Raw genomic sequence first — 26,724 nt, forward strand, 5'->3', positions numbered from 1 at the left:
GAGTATCTGAAAAGTGCCCACGTATCAGCACTCTACCCAAATTAAAATCAAACAGCACATATCATTGATCTTTCCACATAAAATTTGCTCTAAGCCTATTAGTTGCTTTGGGGAAATTTTTACCTAGGTTATGAGGCCTGGAGATAATATTTTCAGACCCTGAATAATATGCATCTGCTGTCACCTATTCTATGTAAATAGGGAAGCTCTCTTTGTGAGGGCAGCATGAACGTCTGTGCTTCCTGGATTTACACCTGACTTACAAAGTTATCTGTCTTTCACAAAGGGAAACTTCATGTAGCACAAGAATGGAGGCGTGAACGTAGGCTCAGTGCAAACTGGATGTTTCCCCAGCCTGCAGATCAGTGCCTGGATGATGACTGGCTTCCCAAGGAGCCCAGGCTCAGATGGGTGGGTCTGGGGAGCGAGTCTGAATGGGCATCTTCTGTAACCCAGCCACCCACTGCCACCACATAACAGTCCTGTGCAGCTGTGCGAGGGGCAGGCCTCTCTCTCCAGAAAGGGGTCCCTCAGATAAGGCACATTTTAAGGCACAATTCAGTGATCTGGACCACGAAACACCTGGCCTCGGACCACTAATCTGGAAAACCCACTCTCTTCTGACACAAAACTACACCAGTAACAACAAAATTGAAGCAGTAATAGATATCCAGCAAATCGTTTACGTGCAATGCCTGGTATTTTCCTAAGTGCTTATATAATAATGTATTTTATCTTTATTGTACCACTATGAGGCAGTTCGTGTTATTCCCATTTTACAGATTTGGAAACAGAGGCAAAGCAAGTGTAAGTACATAGCTCAAGGTCACACAGCTAGGAAAGTTCAGAGCTAAAGACGTGCGTCTTGCAGCCTGTCTCAACAGTCTGTGCTCACCAGCATTGTACTCTGGCTTCTTTGTCTCTCGCCGTCAGCGTTGATAAGTAGGAAAGAAACGCGAGTGAGAGGGTTCAGAATAGCAGATGTGGCAGCGGGTGGTGACTCTCACGTCCATGCGTTGCCCTTTGCAGACGCGTCGGGCTCTGTGAGCTTGTCCACCTCTCCGTCTGTTCAGTGGGGCGAGGAAAGTGCAGGTGCTTGTGGAGATTAGCAGTTCATTCGTTGGTCTGTGAATGCCTTTTTATTTATGAGTTCGTTTAGCAGATATTCATTGAGTATCGGCATGTGCTGAGCACCGCACTGGGGGTCAGGGATTCAGCACAAGTGAATAGGGGGCTGAGCTCACAGAAAGCCCAGCTGAGGAAGGGATTTAGAAGGTCATTTTGAAGGAAGCCTTAGGTAGACTGATATGTAAATGACTGTTAAAGGGCTCAGCTCATGAAGGTGCATTGTGGTTGGAATAGGAGTCTGGTGAACAGGGAGAAAGAGGGAGCATTCCGGGCTCAGCGGGGGATGTGTGAGCTCACCCAGGTGTACAAAGAAGTGTGTATCCTTTACAAGTAAAAATGCTCAGCACTGTGAAAACGTCCTCTAACTCCACGGTAAGGTGGGACGGGCTCAGCAGAGAAGGTGACCCAGGGGCTGCCGCAAAGATCCGGGTCTAGAGGACAAGTTCCACGAAGGGCCTGGGCAGGTGGGGGCGGGCAGGGGCAGGGATGGAGCAGAAGATGTTATGAAGAAGATGTTACCCGTCGCTCTCATATCAGCCACCGGTGGCAGAGGCCAGTCCTCAGCCACTGCTCTTGTTTATCTGACATTGCAAAACGGACAGCCCGAGTTCTGACTCTAACCCATCAGTGTAGCCAAATGTAGCTGGAAAAAGACACCATGTTTCAAATTCTAGACCAGAACTTCAAGAGAGCCTTTAATTCTGCCTCATAATTGCCCCGTAGGGTTTTCTTAGTCTGTCCTCTGACCTAATCCAGTGGAACCCAGGGTAAACCTCCTTCCTTTCCCTCAAAATCAACACACACTTCTCAGTCCCCAGTGATGACCCTACTCCCTACTTACAAAGTCCCTCAGTCGGGGGGGGGGCTGCAGACAGCCCAGCAGCCCTGTCCTGACAGCCCATCCCTGCCCTTATCTAAGGCCAGCTGCTCCCCCCGCAGAAGATCTCATCCCCTCTGCACACGGCGACCCTGGCATTTCCACCCTGATGCTCTCGATGCACACGTGCTCTCCGGCCGTGGCCCTGAATTCTGAGCATTCGGCGGTGTGCACATCTGGCTACTGACGTGTCGGGTAGAAATCACAGATGCTACCTCTCAGATTTGGGATTGAACAGTCAGAGGGGAACCCAAATGGTATGGAGATTAGAGAAAAATGGGAAAAAACAGAAACTAGAATTCTGTTGTTTTTTGGCAGAACCAGGAAGAAGGAGGGCAGATATTTTATAGAAAGTGGCAAAGCCAGTGGCCTAGACAATGAGCTGAGGCCACGCTCGGGCCACACTGGACACACTTTACCATAAAGCACCAGGTGTGGGTGTCAGTCCCTAGGGGTGTCCAGATGTTGTGGAACCTGGCACTTACTCAGTTTGGGGGCCTCATTAATAAAAAGATTGCAAAAGTAGGAATATAAAATTAGTAACAAAAGTGAGTATTTAGAATGAGGGAAAAACACAAGTAACTGGGCCAGTGTCACCTGCTCCCAGAGGCCACCCCCGTCTCTGTGGCCTGGATCTCATCCTACAGCTGGACTTAGGAGGGCAAGTCCAGTGGTCAGATTCCTCCTGGTGAGAGAAGGACAGGCCCTACGTGGGTGATGTGGAAGCAATTACAACAGCGAGTGTCCCTCCCATCCTACGTGGAGACGACCAGGGGCGGGGAGGGCAGACTCGCGTGTCATTCAAAGTGGGTGACCCAGGCCGCTGTGTGTAGGAACGCTTGCCTTTCAGGCTCTGAAAGGGAGCCCATCTTAGCAGAAAAGACGTGTCCCTGCATTTTCTGAACATATGTGTAGCCCTTTTCATTTTTTAAATAACAATTATTCTTAAAAACTTTATTGTTTTACATTTTATAATCATTTTTAAGTGACTCCAGTTCTTGGTTTTTTTAATGTGCTGCTTTAGAATCAAATTGCCATAAAATCACTTCCTAAATCCAAACTTCTTGAAATATCTTTTATTTTTTCCCTCCAGTAATAGAACTACATTTCTTTGAGTTTTTAGAGGCTTCACAGACTGCAGACTCAGAGTGTTGCTGCTCTTGGTGAGAACCCTGGTTCCCCTGATGCTGAGGTCTGTCTTCTGGAAATGCCCAAGGCAGATCAGAGGGAAAGTGACTTTGTGCAGAGCCCCCAGCCCCCACTTCACAGCCAGCTTCCTTTTTTAATGAAATACAATGATCCTCATTGCTAAAAATGTGATTTTATCTTTTATTTTTATCTTAACATCTTCTTGGATTTATTAGCATTCTAGTACATACCCACTCTTCTGTTAGAGGTCCACAGATGCACAGCTGTTGTATAAAGTACTTATTTCTATTTTTCCAAAACATCTTTCGAGTCCCAGAGTACTAATTACTTATATCTCATTTTTAAAAATTTGTTTTATTGATGTATTTACGCTCTTGAAAGCTCAAAAGCATCAGAGTTTGATACACTTTTCTGGCGTACTTTTCTTTTCATTCTGGAAGTTTCTGAGCAGTTCCATTTGTCCTTATGTAGTGACAGACACATCCGCATCATTCTTGCATTGTTATTTTTTTCCTTAAATTATACCATTTGCGTTGCATTTTCTATATCAGATGTAAACAAAGCATGGATTTGTCAAGTGTTTTAGATAATTGTACAGGGGTTCTGTAACCTATCTGATGGTTCCTCAGATGTTTGTTTGTCCTTTTCATTATAAAAAGTACAGGCTTACAATGTTTTCATGAAGCTTCCAAAGCAATTCAAGGTCCTTATTTCAACCAAATGTCTCTTAGCAACAGGATGCAGTAATAAAAGGATTCAGTCATTTCCTCTCATTAAGGACTTAATGCATGAAAGATATTTAATCTTGTTTTCCAAATAAACCAAAATCCTCTCTCCATATTTTTCAATATCTAATAGTTTAGGCGGTGTTCCTTCCCCATGTAAGTGGGTCTAAGAGCAAAATATTTATGAATTATTTTCTTTTATTTCTTTTCAAAAATATTTATGAATTATTTCTGTTGCATAATTCCCTTCCCCTTCAACCTGTGTGAGAAGCACAGCCTAACTTTCTGAAAATAAGCTCTGGGGAGTGATGCTTTTTAAAATCCTAAAAATTTAATATACTCCAATAATATTAATAAAATATGACAGTATAACCATGTTAGGAAAACCTTCCTAGCATGTTCCAAATAAAAATTTATATAATACTTATAAAATATGAGTAAGTTGAATATTTTTGAAGCATTTAAAATAAGTGACAATCTATCTCTATAAGAATTTGCTGGTTAGTAAAATTTTGTGTGGGCAGTTAGTAGAACAGAGCCTTCATGTAGGAGAAAGCTAGAAAATTGGTTTTGTTGCCCAAATCAATTTGGTGCCAATCTCAAGGATTCATCCCTTAAGAAGAGAATTACTTGTAATCCTCTATTCAGTTTAAATTCCTTCAGGTCTATTTTAAGTTTTTCCATAATCTTTCTAGACTTAATACTTTTCGATTTCTGTTTACAGAAAGTTTCTACCTTGAAACTTTACTATTGTATGAAATCTTAAAACTGTTTGACCTTGCAAAAGCTTATATTATTGTTTTTAAATGTGAAAATACAGTTTTAACACCAAAGGAAACCAGATGTCAGACCCTTGCAGGAAAGTGTTGAAATCTCCTTCAAATTGGTCTGGAATACCTTTTCTTTTTTTTTTTTTTAATGATGCGGGGGCATAGAGTTTGCAGTACCAGTTTTCTGCTGTTACAATTATTTTATCAAGAAAAATATCGTTCTTGTTATCTTGCTAGTTGTCTCTTTAGAATGACGTCAGCTTCTGTGGTTGACGGTGTTTCTTACAGAAGCTCAGCGGCACACACAGAGCACTGTCCACCTCTGCTTCCTTATCCTTTGTATATTTGAAGAGTTGAATGGATCAGGCCTATCGCTCACCGTCCCGAAAGTGAAGACTAGAGGAACTGTAGGTGACAGCTACTCAACTGCTGTGCAGAAGCTGCACATAAGGACCCCACTTTCTGGGACCAGGCTGCTCCGTCCTACTAGCCTGTCCTGGTTTTACTGAGCAAGTCAAGACTCACTGTTAGAAATGGACTTTGGAGCAGGTCAGGTTTTTCTCGTTGCTTAATACATACACGAACTTGATTTATTAAAGTTAACTTATATGATTAGATTTCATTATTTTTTTTCCCCTTTCAGTTTGGCAGCTTAAAAATTGTTGTATCACATCTGTAATGAAAAGAGTCTTTGGCTCTGAAATATCCAAAATGTTTTCAATTAACGTATATTTTTCTAAATAACAAAATTAGGAACATTTAAATTTTACCTTTGGGATTACATCTATCAATCAGTTGGATCTTGTCAAAATCAACTGTGTCCCTAATTAAAGAAAAAAATCTATTTTTTTGAGAAAATTCTTCATCAAGGTTCAATTTTGTTATGGCCAACAAAAAATGATGGAGAGGGAAAAGATGTACTCCTGTGAAATATTCTCTTTATATACCTAGATATAGTTACAGGGGCGCGTGTGTGTGCGTGTGCATGTGTTTGTGTGGTTTTCTGAGCTGGAAATATTGGTTATGATGTTTTGGAAGCAACAACTAACTTTTTGATATATTTTTGTTTTGTCAAAACACAGAATAAAGTTTAGTTTTGCTGTAGCATTACTGTACAAATTGGGCATTCTCTTCCTGTTTGTTAAGAATGGCATATGGACTTAATAGGAACTAAGACAATTCTTAGCAATAGGTTTATGGTTACTTTTATCTCAATAGGTAACTTTACTAGTTTTATCTTTGTTTCCCTACAGTGTGTGTGTACTTCAGCCATTCATCATGTACTACGTGTCTCTGTTTAGTTTCTACATAACATACTAACATGATTACCAGCTCAGTTGGTTGAGAGAAAGAGCAGGGGTGTGTTTACAATGTGAGTCAGCAGTAGGTGGCCTGGGCCTGATTTCTGGTCCCAATAATTCCCAGCAATAAGTCATTGGTAAATTACTTAGCCTTCTTTATTTCAGAATTCTCACCGTTATGTCAGGAATTATAATTATAACTACCTTTCAGGCTGTCGGTATGAAGAGGTATGCTAAGAAAGGGAGCTTCCTAAGCATGGATAAACGTTAGGGATTTCTGTCTCTGGCTTGCTTTCGAAACGTGTGTCACCCTAAAGTGGCCTTAGTCACATCCTCCAAGGCCGTTCCTGTACTTTATCCCATTTCCTGAATGATACCACCTTCCAGCGCACGCAAAGGGCTAGATGGGTTTTACCTTAGTCCGCATAAGTATTAAATGAGGTGTCCCTTCCGTCCCTGGAATCAGAGGACAGTCTTTTGAGCAAGAGCTGGAAATGAAGCAGCTGGACTCCTGTCCCTGGGATGAGATCACCGATCACTGTGACTCTTCAAAGTCACCTGTCCCTGGTGTGGTATCAGCCCCATGACAACCACACACGTCACAGCAGGAGAACTCGGGCCCCAGAGACCAGAGACCAGGCCCTCAGTCAGTGGCACATCTTTCTCGCACCACGTCCCACGTGGAAACCACGCACGGATGCCTCCATCCAGGTGGGCGTCATCCCCGGACCTCTTGTCTGGTTGCACAGCCAGCAGCAGAAGTGGGAGCGTAAGCCTGGCTGCTGACTCCCCGGTGCTGCGCTCTCTCCGCTGCCCTCGAGTAGGAGTCCTCCTTTGAGGATGTAATCGACTTCATCATTGCAATTCCTACTAGTCACCCACCCACCCGCTTAGCTTTGCGCCAGAGGGAGGAGGGCAGGCGTGCGCACAGCTTCTGCAGAAAGGGTGCTTTTGTAACCGGCAGTTTCATCTTAAAGACCTGCTGAAACCATTTCGAACACTGTGAACTCAATCGTCTTCTCCTGATGGTCTCATGCAGAATGTGCACATCATGTCAGGGATCTTGGTAGAACAAGCCCTTAATGGGCCTCAGCTTCTTGACCTGGGGACAAAAGGCTGGTGAACTGAGCTTGGTCACACAGTGTGAAATTACGTGGTTGAGTTCAAAGCACTGCGAACAGACGCAGTCTTCTGACTGGACTGTGAGGTGCTGTGCTTTCAAGGCTGCATTTTCAGCCCCTGTTTCTGCTGGGTGGGGCCTCAGGCTCGCAGGGGCTGGGAGGTGAGGGAGAGCAGGCAGAGGAAATACAAGCCAAGGACGCAGTAGTTGCTCTCTCCACCCCTTCCGCCTGCCCAGCCTTGTCTCCCCCGGTTCACCAGCCTCCGGGTGTGACCGCTGGTCCTTGCAGCAGCACCCTGGGCCTGGTCTCATGGAAGCAAAGGGCTGCACACGGCAGGGAGGCTGAGGGGTGCTCACAGCTCCACCCGGCTCGGCGCCTCTGATGGCAGGCGCCCTGCTGTGGACAGACCCCCACCCCCCCCCCCGCCATCTGCAAGGATGGCACATGTACACACAATAGGATAAAATTCAACACGTATTTAAACTTCATTCTGTCTGGTTTGTCTTCCCCCCTATACTTCTGTTTTTCTGGGGAAGTGCTTTCAAGTAAACAAAAGTCACAGCTAGTCATCTAAATAAAACATAAATTGACATAGAATATATTAATTAATTGATCTGCTAATTTGAGAGCTAATACAATACATGCTGTATAATAAATCAATTATAAGTCATTCACTAAGAGTTCATCAAATTTGATTGCAGAAATAAAAACTTATTTTGGACAGAAGAATACCTGTCTGCTTTCTATTTATGTAAAACCAGAGGTATAAACATCCTGTGATTATATCTTATTTGTATAGGAACATAAAGTGATTCAATGAACATTATAAAGCATACAGTTTGTTAAAAGTCAGGAATGGAAAAGAATTACATACATTAGCAGAGAGGGGAGTGTGTTTCATTCCAGATGTAAGTGAGGGCTCTGAGCTGTTATGCTCAATTATTTTTATAATGTCTATTTTCCAACAGTTATGTATATTAAAGCATATTTCGTTAGTGTATATATGTGGATACGTATGCACCATTTTATATAGTTTTAAATTATTCATTGTTATATATGTGTGTATAACACATGACCTGTTTTCTATTCAACAGGTGTATACAAGTGACAATAAGCTTACTTTTGTATGCACGGAAGCAAATTTGTTATTGAAATATGTTTTGGTGGTTTTGCTATTAGGTAGAAAAATGGGAGAGGACCCTGAGTTACTCAGAGGATCCAGTGCAGCTAAGGGGCCTTCACGGGTCCTCACTTCCTTCCCAATCAATAAGCAATCCATTGCTTTCCATGCCATTTATAGACCGATAGAACCTCTTCAGAGCTCTCCCCTACATCCCAGCTGCTGGACACTCCACGTGGACGTCTGATCCCGTCTCCAAGGGACGTGCCCCCCACTCCAAACGCCCCCGCCCTAACGGCCTGCCTGACCATCTGCTCACGTCCAGGACACAGGCGCCAGCCTCCAGGCTGCCTGTCACACCCGGCACATCAGCAAATGCCTCCTGCCCGCCGCCACAACCCGTCACCCTCACGCCGCCATGCATTCCTCTTACCTTCTCACCTATCTTCCTGCCTTATAACTTGCCCCTGTTAGCTGTCAGCTTTCAGGCACCTGCAGGGGGCCGTGGCCTGGACCACCCGGCCCACCCGACCCTCTGCTCTCTGCTCAGCCGCCTGCCACCTGCCACCAACCAGCTCCACTTCCTCTGTCCCGCTCTGGCTCACAGCAGCCCTGCTTCTCTGACCTTGTACCCAGCCCCCCAAGTATCCTAAATAGTAGTTTACTCTCTCCCTTCATGCCTTTCCTCAATGGCACCTCCTAAAGAGCCCTCTCATCACTCTGTAGACGTGGCACTGCCTCCGGGGCTGGTGCCCCCAAAAGCACTAACGGGATCTCCTGACCTCTGACCTGTTATGATTGAGGTTTCCTTGTTCACACTGTGACTTGTCTCATCCCCACTCAGGACAAGTGTCTGGGAACAGAGATGCTCGGGGATCGGGCTCCACCCACAGCAGTGCTTCGACACAACCGCAAGGTGCTGCCCTGGCTGGACAGGAGCTGAATATCCGCGTGGGCGTGGGTGGCTGCGACAAAATGCTGTCCAAAACGCTGCCCCCAAATATTTCCAGTTAAAAGCTAGTAGCATTTGTTTAAAAAGAAGTAACACTAGAAAAAAGAGGAAAAAAAAGACAGCGTTGAATGGTCCTGGTTGTAAATAGCTTCTGTTTTATCCTGAGCTGTTCTTTAGAAGATTACCCAGAAGCCGGGCCAGAGATTAGATCATCTGTATTCATGAGTACTAATTGGGCGTTTCGGCCCCCAAACCTCCCCTTCACCTGACAAAATGTGCAGGATTAATTGGACACATTTTTATGAGAGGTTTTCTGGCCAGATACCCCCACAGTGATGTTTACTTTCTACATCTCCCCTACACGGCTCTCATACAGGATCCCGGGGAACAGAAAGAGAGGTGTGATTTTAGATGACATGAGAACCCCCTTTATGTCTCCTGCTGGTCAGATCCAGACACGTCCTTCCTGGCTAGCTGGTCTCTTTTACTACTTGAAGGATTAGGAAGAAGCGGGTTGGTTTCAGTGGAGAGATGCTAAGACTATTATATAGCTAAAGCATGGTACCCGTGAGGAAAGGTAAAATACTTTGCTTCATTTGGTTTCATAAAGAGAAAGCTGAGAAGTGACTTGATAATTGTCCCCAAGGATATAAAAGGTTACTGTTTAAAAAGTGGTGACCACCTGTTTTCAATTGCATCTGAAGAAAAATTAAGAATAAATTGGTATAAACTGCAGTGTGAGGGATTCGGTTTTCAAAAAAGAAATATTAGGAGATTGAAGAACAGTCTTCACTCACCAAGTATTAAAGACTGAGAATTAGAGTTTCATTCTTTGGAAATATTTATAGGTGGGAGTGTTTGGATTATTTCTTAAAGGCAGGACCAAATGACCAGCTATGATTCCTACTGACCCTACAATGTCCACGTTTATAGGAACAAGTAATGCATTTCCCCCTCTATGGGACAGCCCTTTGTCCTAAAAATCATACTCTTTGGATTTCAAAGTATGGATTTGAGGGGTTTTTTTAATATGATATAATTATCCTCAGAAGTAGAATATTAGAATTGAAATCTAGAAAATGAAGCTTATAACTATTAATTAAAACCATTAATCTCAATAGGCAATATCAAAAGTCAACCCTGAATAATATTATAAGAAATTAATGTTATTGTTTTGTGTGTCTCTTGTTTGTTTGCTTTTCTGGTGCTATTATGCTAATTTATTGTAGTGATGCTTCTATTTATTTCAATAATAATGTCTTAGGGAAAATGCTGATTTCAATCAAAATAAATGAGAATGGATTCAAGTATATTAAATAAGAAATCAAGAATGCAAGTCAGATACAAGAGTAAAAACTTTCTTTTAATAATTGTGTTTACATGCCATATACTTTTTTTTAAACATTATGATATAAAAAAGCATTTTTCCCTTTGAAGATACCTAGCAATTTTCCACATGGGCTAAGTTGTCTTTACTGAAACTCTCCTTTTTTGTAAGTAGGAACTTCCTTCCTGTTTCCAGTCAAAAGCTAAATCTAACACATATTAAGCTAGTGAGGGAGTGTGAGGTGGGCTGCGTGGATAGATTTAAACACAGGAATTGTTATCAAGGCTGTGACAGAGGGAGGGTTGGAGGGCAGGGGGCAGGCTGTGTCAGTGTAACCCCCCACTCGCCCCAACCCCCCCCCACCCCGCCACCTAGAGCCCTGGAGAAACAGCCTTGGCTTTGCTGATAGGTGAAAGTATTTGCATCTGAATCAGGTAAGTGGGATGCTTATTGGGAGATGTTGTTCTCTTAAACTCCCACTTGGCTAAGGTCCTGGTCTGGAGGAATTTATCCCAAATTCACTTTATCTAAGACACACCCCCATAGATTTCTGAACCTAAGAATTCTAATCTTAGAACATGTGTTCGAATGCCAACAGTCAGAAAAAATTGTGAATGGCAGGTATATTTTTTTAAAACATATTTTACCTTAAATTCTAGAATCTCTGAATTTTTAGACTATGTTCTTGTTTAAGTCACTTGACCTTTGTAAGCCTTAATTTTCTCAGAATGCATAATGGCTAAAGTCTGTAAGAGCATTCTGTAGTATATGTGATGTGCTGGGACGGAATTAACACACCCGTATGGGTGCCTGCACACGCACACTTGCACGCACACACACATACACACACCCTGCCTAGAGAAGGGCAGAAGGGTCAAACTTGCCTGGATAATAAACATTGAGACAAGCATGTTTCCTTTTCACTGTGGACACTGTTAGTGAGTTTTATTAGAAATGGAGCTTTCCTGACTCATCCGATACGGCCTGTTTTCCACCATAAGCGTCATCGTGTGTGTGTGTGTGTGTGTGTGTGCTGAAACGTACATTGGATTTGGAGTCTGATCCAATCCAGTTTTTTAGTAATAGTGGATATTAGTGTTGGTGATATTGTGGTTAATAGTGATATTGTGTAATATTAGTGACTAACAGAGCACTTAATATACATGTCGGTTTTCTAACCAATATATTGATATAAGTATATCAACTAATTTCATCTTTACAAAAACTTCAGGCAGGTGCATCATCCTTTTATTAGAAACGCCTGTCCTGATTCTAGGAGAGATGGAAATAAGAGGTAAAATTGACATTTGAACTTGGGCTGAGTGACTCCCAAACAGATCTGATCTGAATCCTTAGGGCCAAACAGCTTCCAAAATAGAGACCGACGCGTTCAAGACCTGTTTCCCTCCTCAGGGGAGGAAGATTACAGCCTATTCTGGTGGGTTATTGTAAAGATTAACTTAGAGACTGTATCTGCAGAATATGCGTTTTGTTTTTTTCTGAAATTTGCCGTTATGTCCATTTATATCAAGGGTTCCAGTTTCCCAGGGAAAAGGAGGAATATTAAAGTTTTATTCCTTCTTTTCCCAGATGAGGAAACTACTATAAAATCCCCCAAAATGAGTTGACTTATATTATACAGAGTGTTCACTTGGATTGATTTTAATTGATTTTTTTTAATATCTAAAATATCTTGAGTTATCTTTTAATCTGAAAATAATAATTGTAAATATTTATTTCAGTTACTTTTTTCAGATGTTGAAATTTTTACTTTTCAGATCATGAGATTTACCTGTGAATATATGAGTAATAATTTAAAGGCTAGATAACTTTGAAAATAATTACTTTGGCAGGTATTCAGTGACATTTTACTCGAAAAGCAATTTTAATATCTTGATATCTGACGTAGCTATAAAAATGGAAATACATCCGTGTATATTGCTTTCACCTACTTTTAATGTATTTCTACATAGCACAAAAGAGTCAAAGTTATGTAATTATTGAGTTAATATAATTTAAAATTCAAGCTATTTTTCACATTGGTCATATTGGGTGAATAAGACATAAATATCCTTTTCATTCTGTGATGTACGGAACTAGATTTATAATATTCTGAGTCATTTCCCCAACTTTCTCTTTTATAATTTTTCATCAACTCTTAGCTGCATTCTTTTCACCTTTTAGCATCTCTGAAGTTGCTACACATATAAATGTGTGAACACATTACTTGAAAACTTCTAGTAAGACCGAGAAACTGCCATGTCGAAGTCTTTTTGACTTAATGAAATATAGTTACATAAGTAAGGTAAATGTGTATTTTTTAAAAAAGCAATAAAATTTCTGAGACATGTTACACTCAGTTTTTTCATATCTCGTGTAGAAAAATATTCCCGTGATAGTTTAAGGGTATAGAAATCAACTCAATAAAAGATACGATGCTTATAAAGCTCTTTAAATTTGCAAATACATTGGTAAGTACTGCTTAATTTCATCCTCTTCACAGCTCTGTAAGGAAAAGAGAAACTGTGTGTTATCCATCTGCACAGTAAGAAATTGAATATCACGCGTTTAATGCTTTGGTAGTTACCTTGCTAATAAGAGTTGAAGCCAGAAATCCTAATCTCTATTTTATGGACGTACTTCAGTGTCAATTCAGGGAAGAAATGTGTCAGTTGTAGACTTTGAGGACTGGAAATCATCTGCTATGACCATTTTAATGAAGAGTTAGTGACATCATAGAGTGTAATCCTTGTGACTGCAGCATTCCTGCCACCCACTGGTCAGCACTGATCCCGGGGTGGCCCTGCCAGTACAACTGGGCTGTGCCAGCTGTGTTATGACTGGGGCATCCCCACCACCCACTGGTCAGCACTGATCCCGGGGTGGCCCCGTCAGTACAACTGGGCTGTGCCAGCTGTGTAACTCCTGATTTTCATCAGGACAGTGACCTGCTGGACCGGCGGAAACACTGCTTCACCGTGCAGTCCGAGTCAGGGGAGGACCTCTACTTCTCCGTGGAGTTAGACTCTGACCTCGCCCAGTGGGAGAGAGCGTTCCAAACAGCCACCTTTCTGGAAGTGGAACGGATACAGGTGAGAGTCTGTGGAATTTGAGGACCTGTGACCCCCCAAAGATGTATGACCACTGCCCTAGAGTTCTGATATAAATTGAAATGAGCATAAAAATGCTGTTCAGTGAGTCCTGACCTTCTTCTCAGATGTTCAATAATTAGCCACTGTTACTAAGTGAAGTGCAACACGGCTCTGAAAAACATTTTAATTTTTCTACAATTTGATCTTTCTGGGCTATTTCCTACTAATCATCAAAAATATATTTCTAACTTTAATTAGAATCTGCTCTGTCTTAAATCTAAAGTAGAAAATGCTCTTATTTTAATTAATTGTTTACAAAGCCATTTCCTGGTCTCCAATCACAGCCTCCTAATTTCTAGCCTGAATGATTTTATTCACTTTCTAGGCTCTTTCTTGCTAGAAAGCCTTCTCTTCATCTCTACCCTTCAAGACCACATGGGGAATTTGAAGATTTTTTTCAGAGGTCACATCATCCAGGCGGATTTTCCTGACTTCCAGTCAGCCCTGCCCTCTGCCCACCACTGCCCCTTCCACATCAATCCTGTTCAAACTCACGCCTCCCCCCACCCCACCATTTGAACACAGTGTCTCTTTCATCCGTTTTCTTAGGTCACACACTCTGCTTGTGTTGGAGTCAGGTGTGCGTGACATCCCCACGCTGAGTCATAGGTCTCCAGGGATTGTTTTATTTATCTCTCAGCTGAAGTACAGGGCGTTTTGTATATCATGAGTACTCAGCAGATGTTTATTAAACTTTGTCTCTTAAGTGTAAAATTATATCTAGACCAAATGTCATAAACCTGCAGCCTGTACGATTCACAGGACCATGAAAGGGAACGGGCTCTGCAGCCGACCCCTAAGTGGCCCCTACCAGAGACAGAGGGAAAGACTGAACAGTTGTGATGCACTTGACATAGAGCCAGGACCTAAGTAGACACACGGACACAATTTTGAAAAATGTGTGATGATGACAGTGTGGCGTTATTATCCCGGGTTACCTGCCTGTAACAGGGAACTTGGACGCACAGTCGTTCAATTATATTGAACTCATTTGTGACATGTATTAATTTCTTTTCTCTGGCTACAAATTTCTATATTTAACCCATCAGGTCACACCAGTGTGATATAACAATGAGGAGAATAGAACAGGAAAAGACTTATTTTCACTTTTTTCATTGCTTAATTGACATTTTCTAATATTCTGCTGATCTGCATGTATCTAAAAATGTTACAGTAACTGAGGTATGTTGTTTCAATAATTTTCAATCCAGTAAATATTTTAATATCAAAAGGGAAAGATGAAAAATATCTTAAATATTATTGTATTCCAAGTATCAACACCTAAGACAATTTTAAAGCATTGTATAAAGTTGTACAGGAGTTGGCATTTTTGTTATTTATTTTGATAGTTTAGATTTGCCTGATTATCATTTCCCTAGAATATCACACTTCACTTGGAAACAAATACATGGCAATTTCTACCTGCTGGTTTCAATTTAAGATTTCATGTCTCCTGATGTTTAGAAATGAAATAGAGATAAAATGTTGTTTCATTGTATTTTACTATTTTTTTTTAATGTGGACCTTACACTCTCTAAGCTGATGTCCTGAGTAACGCGGGTCTTTGTACTAGCACCTTACATATTCACAATACAAATTTCAGATGCATATAGTAAGTACAAAGAAAAATATTTAATGTCTTTTTAGCTTTTGGTTGTTTTATAGATTTTATAATTTCCCCTTGTTTGTTCTACCAGAAATCAATAATCAATGACTGAACACTATGGTTCTGTTATTTTCAAAATTCAAGAATGTGAATATATTTACCTGAAGAAGCCTATGTGTTTTACTTCTGTGTTCTTAATATTTTCACTTCCATTAAAGTTGATAAAGAAATAAAATAAAAAGGGCACCTATGTCTTATTGTGAAACAGGCATAAAAGTAGGAAATTAATAAATTGACTAATACAATAAGAATTAATAAATTAAATTATTTTTATTTTGAAATTGGTTTTCATTAACAGGACTGCACCCTAACATTTTCTAGCTTCTAATCTATTTCTTTATCTATTTAAATATTTTCTGCTCTCTAATGTACTTAGTATTGATATAAATACCTATATATTTATGTGAGGGATAGCTCACTGAAAACAGGTATTTCTAAACATCCTACGTTGTCATTTAAATTAACACCTTAAAATCTAGGCTTGCTTCCCAGGATGACAATAGGAAATGTAATGATCATTGAAACAGAAGTGTGACAATTTACATGAAGTATATCTTACATTTTCCTAGTATTGAAAGTACCAGAGTTAAGCTTAATTAATTTACTGTAATTTTAGTACCTTTATTTGTCCAATTTCTGAACAATTTTCCCAAAGTAAGTGAATAATACTGGTTAGGGACAGACAATTGTTGTTTACTTTACACTAATTCAATTTGAATTAATACAACCCTATTAATATAAGACTTTTTTGTGAAGAAGTGTATCCCATTCAAAAATTGATTTCTTTTAATGTTATTATTTCAGACTCTTTCATTGTGTCTTTTTTTTTATAAATTTATTTATTTATTTTATTTATTTATTGGCTGTGTTGGGTCTTTGTTGCTGCACACGGGCTTTCTCTAGTTGCCGCGAGCAGGGGCCACTCTTCATTGTGGTGTGTGGGGTTTCTCATTGAAGTGGCCTCTCCTGTTGTGGAGCACAGGCTCCAGGTGCGTGGGCTTCAATAGTTGTGGCACACAGGCTCAACAGTTGTGGCTCACGGGTCCTAGAGCACAGGCTCAATAGCTGTGGTGCGCGGGCCTAGCTGCTCCGCGGCATGTGGAATCCTCCCAGAGCAGGGCTCAAACCCGTGTTCCCTGCACTGGCAGGCGGAGTCCCAACCACTGCACCACCTAGAAAGTCCTTTCATTGTGTCTTATCCAGCTACAGACAGTTAGCTGTCATCCAAAAGGGCATATAAAAAATCATTTTATGTGTGATGCATCTTCAAATACTGTGTAGTAAGATATAAAATTGTGCAAAATACTATATAATAATTATATATAATAATATATAATAATTGTGAAAAAATCTTTCAAAATATTTCTAGCTTGGACTTACCTAAAAAGGAATTTTTTTGCTTTTTTCTAGCTATATTTTTTTTGCTTTTTTCTAGCTATTTTTTGCTTTTTCCTAGCTCTAATTCAATTTTATTATAAAATAAGCATAAAATTAAATAATAAATCAAGCATTTCAATATTAAAACATACTAGTATACTCATTACATATGTTTATTAAGACTATAAATCATAGATTAAAACTTCAGTGGGCCTCAATTTATATCATATGTTTCAATTTAATGATTATTGAAGCAATGTAATTTAATGCATAATTCTGTTCTTAATGAGATAAATTTTAATGTTCGATACTGTAGGTGTTTTCACCTGACATGTATTTTTTAAATAATGTGACTTGAAAATAGCAAACAATTAGGTCTAAATTGGAGAAAATGAAATGGCCTTGGACATTCCTTAAGTTGATAGTGGTTTTAATAAAGTGAAAATGGGTGGGTGCAAGCATGGACAGTGGTCACATATTAAGCAAATAAAATTACAGCCAAAATGAACTTACAAGGCCCATTAAATTTGCTTTCTAATCTGCTCTTTTGAAAAACTTAACTCCAAATGAATAATGCGGCCTGGTTATAACTATCCTCTGCAAATTGGGCTTAAATGCATGAATATAGCTTGTGGTGGCACCAACTGGATGCCTTCAGCATCATTACAGTCAGATGCTATAACACACAGCTTAATACACAGCATTATAAACACAGGTAGGATGTAAGGAGTGGTGTCCAATGTTTGCTTGAGATTGGCTTCTCTCTTTCTCCCTCTCCCTCCCGCTCTCTCCCCTTTGTGTGTGAATTACAAGTGTTTTTCTTGCTTTGAATATCCCACTTCAGTTTGCAGTTAAATGCAAATAAAACTGGTGTAAGGGTATAAATATGCATTGTTTCATATAAGCCCCAAGTGTGTATTTCTTACCTGTTATTCTTGTATTTCAGCATCTGTATTTTATCAGTCTGCCCGAAATATATATATAAATAAAATTATAATTTAATCTGATCTCAGTGTGAACAATCATTAATTATTGATTTCAAAGAATCAATAGGTTTACACAAATAATAGGAAGGGTAAATGTTTTTAGGACATAACTTGTCCCACATCGATGAATGTATAGAAACTCTTAAGGTCAAGATGTTTCTTGTATTTCTTGCCCTGGTTATTATATGTTTGTGTGCCTGAGATCTCTCTTTTTAATAATGTCGATGAAATTGATATGCCAAGAATTTAAGTGATATCTTAATCTTTAATAATTCACTTTTAGCTTAATAAAAATGCTATGATATTTAGCGACGGAATATAACAATTTAACATAATCTTGCCTACGCCTGACAACGTGTATACAGTTTTATTGTCGGTGTAGGGAAGGGTGTCAGTGTGGGACCAGGTGAAGACAAGGTCACTGGGCAGGACTGGAAACAGCCAGGAGTCCCCTGGTCCGCTGGCTCCCTGGGCAGGTCAGCAGCCACTCAGCTTTTGTTTTGTGAACGTGAGGATGTCGACACCACCTGCTTCCTTACACGGTTATTGCTGAAATGAAGTTGGCTGTTGCATAAGGAGCTTATCTCGGGGTTGTGATGCAGTCTGATAAGTGTGGGCTACTCGCCCCGACACAGAGTCTGTCACGTGAAAGTAACAGTCTTCTGTTCTGCCCAGTGCAAGACATATGCGTGTGTGCTGGAGAGTCACCTGATGGGCCTCACCATTGACTTCAGCACCGGCTTCATCTGCTTTGACGCTGCGACCAAGGTACTGTGCGCGGCGAGCGTGGGGGCACGGCGGGCATCCTCAGCTGTGACGGGGGACTCGCCTCCACCCGGGCCAGCCCTCCGCCTGGTTCTGGGGGATCGAATTGAAGGTCCTCATTTTATTAATAGGAGATAAACTGTGCTTTATCTGTCTATAGAAAAACACAAGTTGCCGAAACACGTAACTGGATAAATATATGTATTACCTTTGCATGTATGTATAATATACACATATTTTTCCTCTTTTACTAAAGGTACGACCTCATAATGAAGGGAAAGTTTCTTCTCTCAAAACTATTTTTTAAAACAAAGTGCTCTTTTGTTATTTTCCTGTGTCAGCCTCTCCAATATCAAAATGGGGAAACCTATTTTTTAGTTTTGCAGGTAATATGTTAGAATTATAGGATGGAGGAATTTGGGGGTTTGGGGTCTCCAGCCAGGGAGCGTAACCTTGTGAACACTTGACTTCGTCAGCTTTGTGCTGTCTGATTGGGTACCTTTCCCACAAACGATGTGTCTCTGGGAGTGATATCCCCTTCACATCGAATGGAGAAGGGCGCTTCTCAGCCGGTCATGTCCAAAAAGTCTGAAAGCTCAGGGGACCCCTACCCACCTTTAGTCTCCTTCCACTGCTGCAGCTCCTGACGTAGGGCTCTGGTCCCCACAGAAGGCATCCCCCTACCCCCCACGAGGACATCCATTCCTTAGACCCAGCCCACTTTCTCCTTATCAAAGTATGATCTGAGAAGTGAATGGATAGATTCCTTCTCACTATTTAAGGATTCATGAATCATCCCTTACTGGGAAACTTATACTTTACTTAGAAATTAAGCTGTGTACAGGGTTTTCAAAAACAAATGCAAACAAAGCGAGAGCGATGTAAATGTGTGAGTAGGGCAGAGGGTACAGAGAGCAGGAGGGTGTTGACCTTGGGAAAGATGCCCAGCTCGGCCCAGCCAAGTCGGACGTAGGTTGGTGTTCAGAGATCTTATGATTTTTCATGACCCAGCAATCAAGATTGTCAAACACCATCCCACATTATCTAAAGGTGACCAGTGTTTCTTTATATTCGACACTGGGGAATTAAGTAGCACATACATGGGTCAGATTTGACCTGCAGTGTGTTACCTTTGCGAAATGAATACTCTTCTAATTATGGGATTTCAGGTGCCTGTGGCTCTTTTGATGAGCCTCACATGAGACTGCCCCAAACCTGTCCTTGACAAAGACGTTCTTTGGAATAAAATAGTCATTCAAAGCTTTTCTCACTAACGTGTTGAGGTATGATGTTGCAGTACAAATATAATACCCATAACTAAAAGTATTGATTTTCTGGCATGCTGTTCCTTTACACCTGCATGTATGCGTTAATAAATTATACCTATTAATAGATTTCCAATGTAAACAGACACCTCAGCAGTATTTGTAAATAAATATTTATCGAATACTTCCTCTCGACTGAGAGACATGGAGGGGTGTATATGTCAGTCTTGGATACTCAAGGCAGGCTTCTCAGAAATCGGGACACCAAGGGTAGGATTACCCAGACAAACACCTGTAAGTGAGGAAGGACATTGAATTTGAGGTCAGAGGAGGTGTGAGGTCAAGTATGGGAGTAACTGAGACCCAGATTACAGAAGGAGTACTGTTAAGGTGTTGGGATTTGATCCTAAGAATATCCTTGGAGCCTTTGAGATACAGGAAGGAAATGATCAGATGTGTGTTTGACAGAATAAAACTAGTGGAACAGTTAATCGAGGTTGAGAGAAACTGGGAAAATCCCGGATCCTAATTGTGAGCCTCTGTCCTGCACAGGGCATCCACCCCTGGACTGCCTGCCTGAGGGAACGATTCTCCTGGTTGGGAAGGTGGAGTGAGCACGTGGTTACAGACGGGGGGTGAGGGTGAACATACTCACGGTGTGCACAGAAGTAATGACTGAGGGATAAGTTAAAAGGAGAGGGATGGAAAGAGACAGGGCTGGAGGAAAAGCCTGGGCCACGTGATCAAGGTCCAGGACTTGTTTGGCCTAGATCCGATTTCTCCTATGGAAAGATCACCCTAGCTGATGTGTACCGACAGCATTGATTGATTGTTTTCCCTCAGTAATTTAGAAGAATAACTTTCAAACTTCTTTTTACCATGAAATTTTGCAAAAAACAGAAAATGAAGGAGGGTCTTTTTTTCTGTATCAAAATGGGGATGAAGACATCAGACCCTTTCCTTGGGCCCCCCTCACTCCTCCTCATGCGGCAGCCCGGGGGGAACACCCACTTCCAGCGTCCAGTGGCTGTAACTGTGAAGTTCATCTGTGTGACTGTGCCCTGCAATGTTATGCCTTGGGTCTTAAGCCCGGGTAGAAGGAAAAGACAGTACTCCTCGTGTTATTCCTCTTTCCCAGGTAGAAACTCTGGAATTACTAGTTCTCCAAAATTGTTATTGTCTGATAGTTTTTAAAAAAATGTTTTGAGAGTTGAATTTGAGAAATACTAGGATAGAATACTTAAAAGCCTTCTTTACTTCAGAAAATCTAAGAGGCAGTATTAACACATAGCATTTTTTTTAGAACTTTTATTGACATACAACTGACATACAATAAACTGCATATATTTAAAGTGTACAATTTGATATTTTTTTCTTATTAGTAACGTATATGTGGCGATCCCAATCTCCCAATTCATCCCACTGCCCTTCCCCCACCCCCGCTTTCCCCACTTGGTGTCCATATGTTTGTTCTCTACATCTGTGTCTCTATTTCTACCTTGCAAACTGGTTGATTTGTACCTTTTTCTAGATTCCGCATGTATGTGTTACTATATGATATTTGTTTTTCTCTTTCTGGCTCACTTCACTCTGTATGGCAGTCTCTAGGTCCATCCATGGTACTGCAAATGGCATTATTTCATTCTTTTTTATGCCTAAGTAATATTTCATTGTATATATGTACCACATCTTCTTTATCCACTCATCTCTTGATGGACATTTAGGTTGCTTCCATGTCCTGGCTGTTGTAAATAGTGCTGCTATGTAACACGTAGCATATTAAAAATATTTTTGAAATCATGATTGGCTAAAAGCTCTATGTAGATAATAAATGTGAAGTAAAAAGGTAACATTTTTAGGAATTATCCCTGTCCTATATTGGAAGCTACTATAATGATTTTATGTTTTCTTCCTGTCCCCATTACTCACTTCATCGAATATAAACTGAAAACATTTCCTGGGGGAAATGTGTAAAACCCGTGAATGTTCGTGGTGACCTACATTTTAGAAACTTATACTCGGTGCAGTATGAGACAGTGTCACCCTATCTGATACATATCAGATACAATATAATCCTAATATAAATTCCACGGTTTAATATTCTAAACATAGAATTAGATCTTCATTTTTTTATTCAGTAATTTTCAACTCTTTCCTATCAAAGGTAGTTGTTAAAAATCCAAAAGGAAAATTCGAGTATATAAAAATGAATATTTTCTTGATATATCTACATAAGTAACAATCTTAAATATATGTATGCTATAATGTAGTTATGACAATAGTCATATGTCAGCATTTTTTTCTTTTACAGTATCTTTCCATCATTTTTCTTCTCTAATTGTGTAACTTACAGTCCCCAAAACAAGGGCAAAGACAGTTAGTAATTTGATAGGATTTTTATGTTCTTCTTTAGATAAATTGTTTCTTCTTTGTTTTTAGGAGAATGAAGAACATTGCAGTTATTGAAATATAAACTCAGGTATTTAGGGAAACAATCTATCAGGTAATTTTTTTTAACCCTTAAGCATTTCAAAAAGAGCCCTAAACTAAACATTCAAAAGAGATGAATTAACCCAAGTTTTCATGCCAGCATATTAGCTAGATGTAATAAAATAATACAGCTTCCTGGATTTTTAAATTAATTCTTTATAATACAAGGGCATTATAAAGTAATATGGAAATTAATGCATACTTTCTGCCTATACTTATAATTCAAAGTATGTAAAGAAAAAAAATCAGGTGAGTCAAAAATTCCTCAGCTAACGTAGGCTTTACTTACTTCTTCTATGAATCTTTCTTCACCCTTTAAAGTTTTTAATTCTACTTCCTTTCTGTGGCATTTGAAATACTTATTTCTGGATTTTTTAAAAATGATTAAGAATTCCTGTCTTAAAAGTTTTCTCACTGTATTTTAGATTGTCTTTCTTCCAATCATCAGTTTCAGTTTTCATGAAAAATTTTAATATGTATTAACTCTGAAACTCTCACATAATAAATGGGAACAGTAATAGCTGTACACCTGTTTGCAGCATTATCCCAAAATTAAACAAGATAGCTCATCCTAAAAAACATAAGGAAAGCAAAACACAAGGTATAGATTCTGCAGTTCTTAAACGTTATTTCCGACTCGCCCAACTATTAGGGGATCTTGCCTCAACCACCAGTCGTGTCTTGTCACCTAATCCAAGAATCCATCCCGTGTTTCCCTTCTATTTCCAATTCCCAGAACAGTGGGTGAGCTGCCTCTGTGCTGCTCCCTCAACACGGGCAGGACCCTCAAGTCACTCAGCTGCTGCATCCTCACTTTCTTCATCTCTTAAACAATTTAAACAAGATAACGTGGTGGGGGGGCATTGCACAGTGAGTGGCACAGGTGGCCCTACACTGAGAGGCAGACCCTTGGTTTGCTCATGAAGTGTGGGAGGTTCGGACCACTGGGCACCCGCTCTAGCCCCTCACTACTCTGCCAGCCTTCTCAGGATGTCAGAGTGGCAGGTGCTTCCTGGGATGCTTGACCAATCACTCAACACATTTGTCTTTCCTTCCGGTCCTCCTGGAGCTCTGCTTTCATAGAGGTCCCTGTTCTCATGGTGCCTGGTGGAGGAGATGGACATTGCAAGGCTCATCTGAGGTTCCCTGTTTCTCAGCAAAGGGAGTTCAGAGTGGCCTGGAAACGTGTAGCTAGGGTAAGGGGCCCCAGGTGGTCCTCGGTGGAAACTGCATTTCCCCTGAGAATCCGTAATCACGGGCAGCTGACCGGGCCGGGGCTGGGAGGCTGGGATCTGAGCAGCAGGGGTGACAGTGCTGGCAGGGCAGGGTAAGGGGGCAGGACCAGGAGGGGGAGGGTGTTCAGAATGACACAGGCGACACTAGACAGCAGGGGCCTCATGATAGATGTGGCCACAGCACTGCTGGGTGACACTCAATGACAAGCCCTCCCTGCCTTAGAGCAGTAAGTGCTTCCTCCCCATACGTCTGAGGGATACAGGCTATTGGTCTGGACCATCCCAGAGCCTGCGGCAGGCTGGTTCCTTCAAGCATCCTCCATCCGGCTCTGCTCCACTTGCTCCTGATTCCTGTGGAGCCGGGAGGTCAGCCCAGCACATCCTTTTCTTGCCGATGGCAGAGGCAGGGCAGAGCAAGCCTTACCTGCAGCCCTTCTTCACGTTCCTCTGCTGCTGGAACACCCACCAGGTCCCACTGGTCACAGCAGGTCATGTGGCTGAGGCCACACCCAGTAGAGGGCAGTCCACGGTGGCAGAGCACAGATCTGGGGTGATGAACCCCAGGCTGACACGCCACAGTGACTGGAGCCACCAAAGCCACCAAGACCTGATGGCAGAAGCATGATGCCACCTGTGATGACTTTGGCGCCTCGGGGAGGATGCTTCAGAAGGGAGAAGAGAGGAGGATGGGGAGGGGAGGTTACTGGCCTTGTGGCTCGGAGCCAGGAGCTTCGGGGATGCAGAGCTGCAGGGACTTAGTAACAAGGAGGAGGTCCATCGTCGGCAGGGCGTAGAGAGGCGGGAACACACGCGACACTGAAGCTTCTGCCCTGAGCAACGCTGGGGAAAGGGCTGGGCGGTGGAATTATTCTCCTGAAAGTACCTGCAGAGACGTCCCTGGGTAGTTACCCTGTTGGACGATCCGGCTCACTTTCTTAATTCTGTGTGTCTCACGGTAGTTCAGTGACTTTTCTCAGTTTCTTGGAAAAACGCATGCCAGAGTCATGTGTTCTCGCACAGGACCCAGGTGCTATAAGAGACGCAGTATATTGTGGACGTCCGTGCACAGTGCAGGTCCGGCAGGGGGTCCCACACCGCAGCCTCAGGACAGCCGCTCCCCCGGGACACCTCTTGGTCTGGAACACAAACTAATTTCCAGCAGGCAGGTGTCACAGGCAAGCAAGATAGGAAATCATTCCCCATTCACTGGGTAAACAGAATTCAGGCTCCACTGGGACCCCCGCCCTGGATCCTCCCTCAACAGTGCACTCAAGCCCCCGATGTACAGGGGCCCTCACCTGCCTTCAGTGCCTCAGACTCTCCTCTTCCATCGCTTTTTAACCAGATCCGTGGGATTCAACACAGAAAGACTATGCATCCCAAGGTAACTCGTTGTATGTCACTAATTTAATGAACACAATAGTTTCCACGTGACCTCTTTTACATGTGAGTCCATTTCTAGAAAAATAGATTTCTTTGAATTGGGGATTTTTTTAATTATACTTGGTGGGGGAGGGAAATGATTGACTCATAATAATAAAGTTCATAATTAAATTTTAGAAATCAAATTAGTCAAAGTGAAGAATAGCACTGCCTCAAAAATAAAACGTGCAGGAGCTCGTGTGTTAATTTAGCAGTTATTTAATAAAGTGTTTAATCAGAAGACCTGGAGGAGAATACACAGTGGTGGCTTATTAGGCTGTGCAGGGGTATTGACTGAGATGCAGCTGTCCCAGTAAACTCATTTCATTTTCTCTCTAGAGCTGTTACTCTCCACTGAGCCGGCAAAGCTGTGTGTATATGTTAAAAAAAAAAATCTGTAGAAAAGAGCTGATTTCTATGAAGAACTGATAATATGAGCTATAAGTGTGGCTGACTTTTATCATGTTGCCAGAAAAAAACAACAATAAACAAAACAAAAACCAAACCCTAAGGATCCAGGAAATTTATACCAGCAAAACCAAATTTTCTTGCCAATCTTTATTATGCAGACAGCAAGTAAAGTTTCTTAAAATGAAATTAGTATGCTATGGATAGCAAGTAGCACACCACGTCCAGCAGCGTGTGGAAACACTTCAGAGCCTCTTTTCCCACGTGTAGCTTGGTTACTCTAAACTTCACGGGGGTGTGATTACAAGAAGCGCTCCTTGCAACCAACCCACCAGATTGATGGCTTTAAGCTATTATAAAATAAGACGCAAGATCTGCCTTTTAGAAACAATTTTTCTGTTTCTTTTCCTTTTCTTTTTGAGATTCCAAATAAATTGTCAAAGTGAACATCTGTATACCCCTCTGTGACTGTCCCATATATTTGATGGAAATATACATAGAGACATATCATACAGGGTTAATGTAGAGTCTATTTGGAGGGAAATAAATTTAAATGAAATATGTTTGATGGGGAAGTTTCAACCAGTCTGTAGGCCCCTGGCCTGAGAATGTTGAGTTTCTGTTCTGTTAACTACAGCTCAGACATGCACCTGGGTCCCTAAGGCTGCATCCTGGACACTTTTCAGCCCAGGGGTCCACCCCGGAGTTGGCTGTCCATCTTGTCTGACTCCCCTATATTCCTCTCTCATTATCAGAAGGAACCTGAACTGTGTTCTACACCCGCACCTCTTCCTCAGCAGCCTCCCTGGGTAAATCTGGAAGGTGCACCCTAACTAGCGTAGGCAACCCTTTCTCATCTGGTTACTGCAACATCAGCCAAGCCTGCCCTCTCGATGTGCTTATTGCACACACTCTTTCTGTGCATCGACTGTGTGCAGACACGAGGAACACAGAAGAGGGTGCACTCCCTCCTCTAAGACGTCCACAGTCTAATGAAAGAAAGAAAGCTGGAACTGGGGCTCTTGGGTCTTCTGGGAGAAGCCAAAGTGTTAGGAGGACATAGTCACCTGCCTCTCTGTTCCCCTTTCCCGCCCTTGCCAGACTGATGATATTTCTAAAATGTAAGTTCAGCCATGTCATCAGTGTCCCTTGTCACACCACTTTAGTGGCCTTTACGATGACATCTGTTAGCACAGGATGAAGCTTCTCGGGGTCTGGTATCTGTCTGGATTTAGCATGGTCTCCTGCGCCCCCAGCTTTCAGGGTCCAGCCACATGACGCCCCCGCAGCTTCCATTCACCTCGCGAGCAGATCTGCATCCAGGATGCCTTCCCTCACCTGCCTCAGACGAGGCCAGGCCCCCGCGCAGCACCGTTCACAGTGCGTTTCAGCCGAGACTGGTGGAGGTGTGGCCCTCGTCCAGACTCAAGCTCTGTTCTGTTCGACGACACAGAATCAATTCAATGACTGGTAGTGAACATACTGCTG

The 26,724-nt window shown here is 41.7% G+C and overlaps 1 protein-coding gene across 1 annotated transcript in view; it reads left to right on the top strand.

Annotated features, from left to right (window-relative positions):
• SNTG1 (syntrophin gamma 1) overlaps window positions 1-26,724 on the top strand; it is a 213,324-nt gene that overhangs the window by 167,938 nt on the left and 18,662 nt on the right. Inside the window, exons 15-16 of the mRNA XM_057736980.1 lie at window positions 13,410-13,562; window positions 18,327-18,419. Coding sequence (XP_057592963.1) covers window positions 13,410-13,562; window positions 18,327-18,419 — 246 coding nt within the window. The remainder of the gene's footprint in view (window positions 1-13,409; window positions 13,563-18,326; window positions 18,420-26,724) is intronic.

Source organism: Hippopotamus amphibius, chromosome 5 (assembly GCF_030028045.1).
Source record: "Hippopotamus amphibius kiboko isolate mHipAmp2 chromosome 5, mHipAmp2.hap2, whole genome shotgun sequence".
Taxonomy (NCBI): Eukaryota; Metazoa; Chordata; class Mammalia; order Artiodactyla; family Hippopotamidae; genus Hippopotamus; species Hippopotamus amphibius.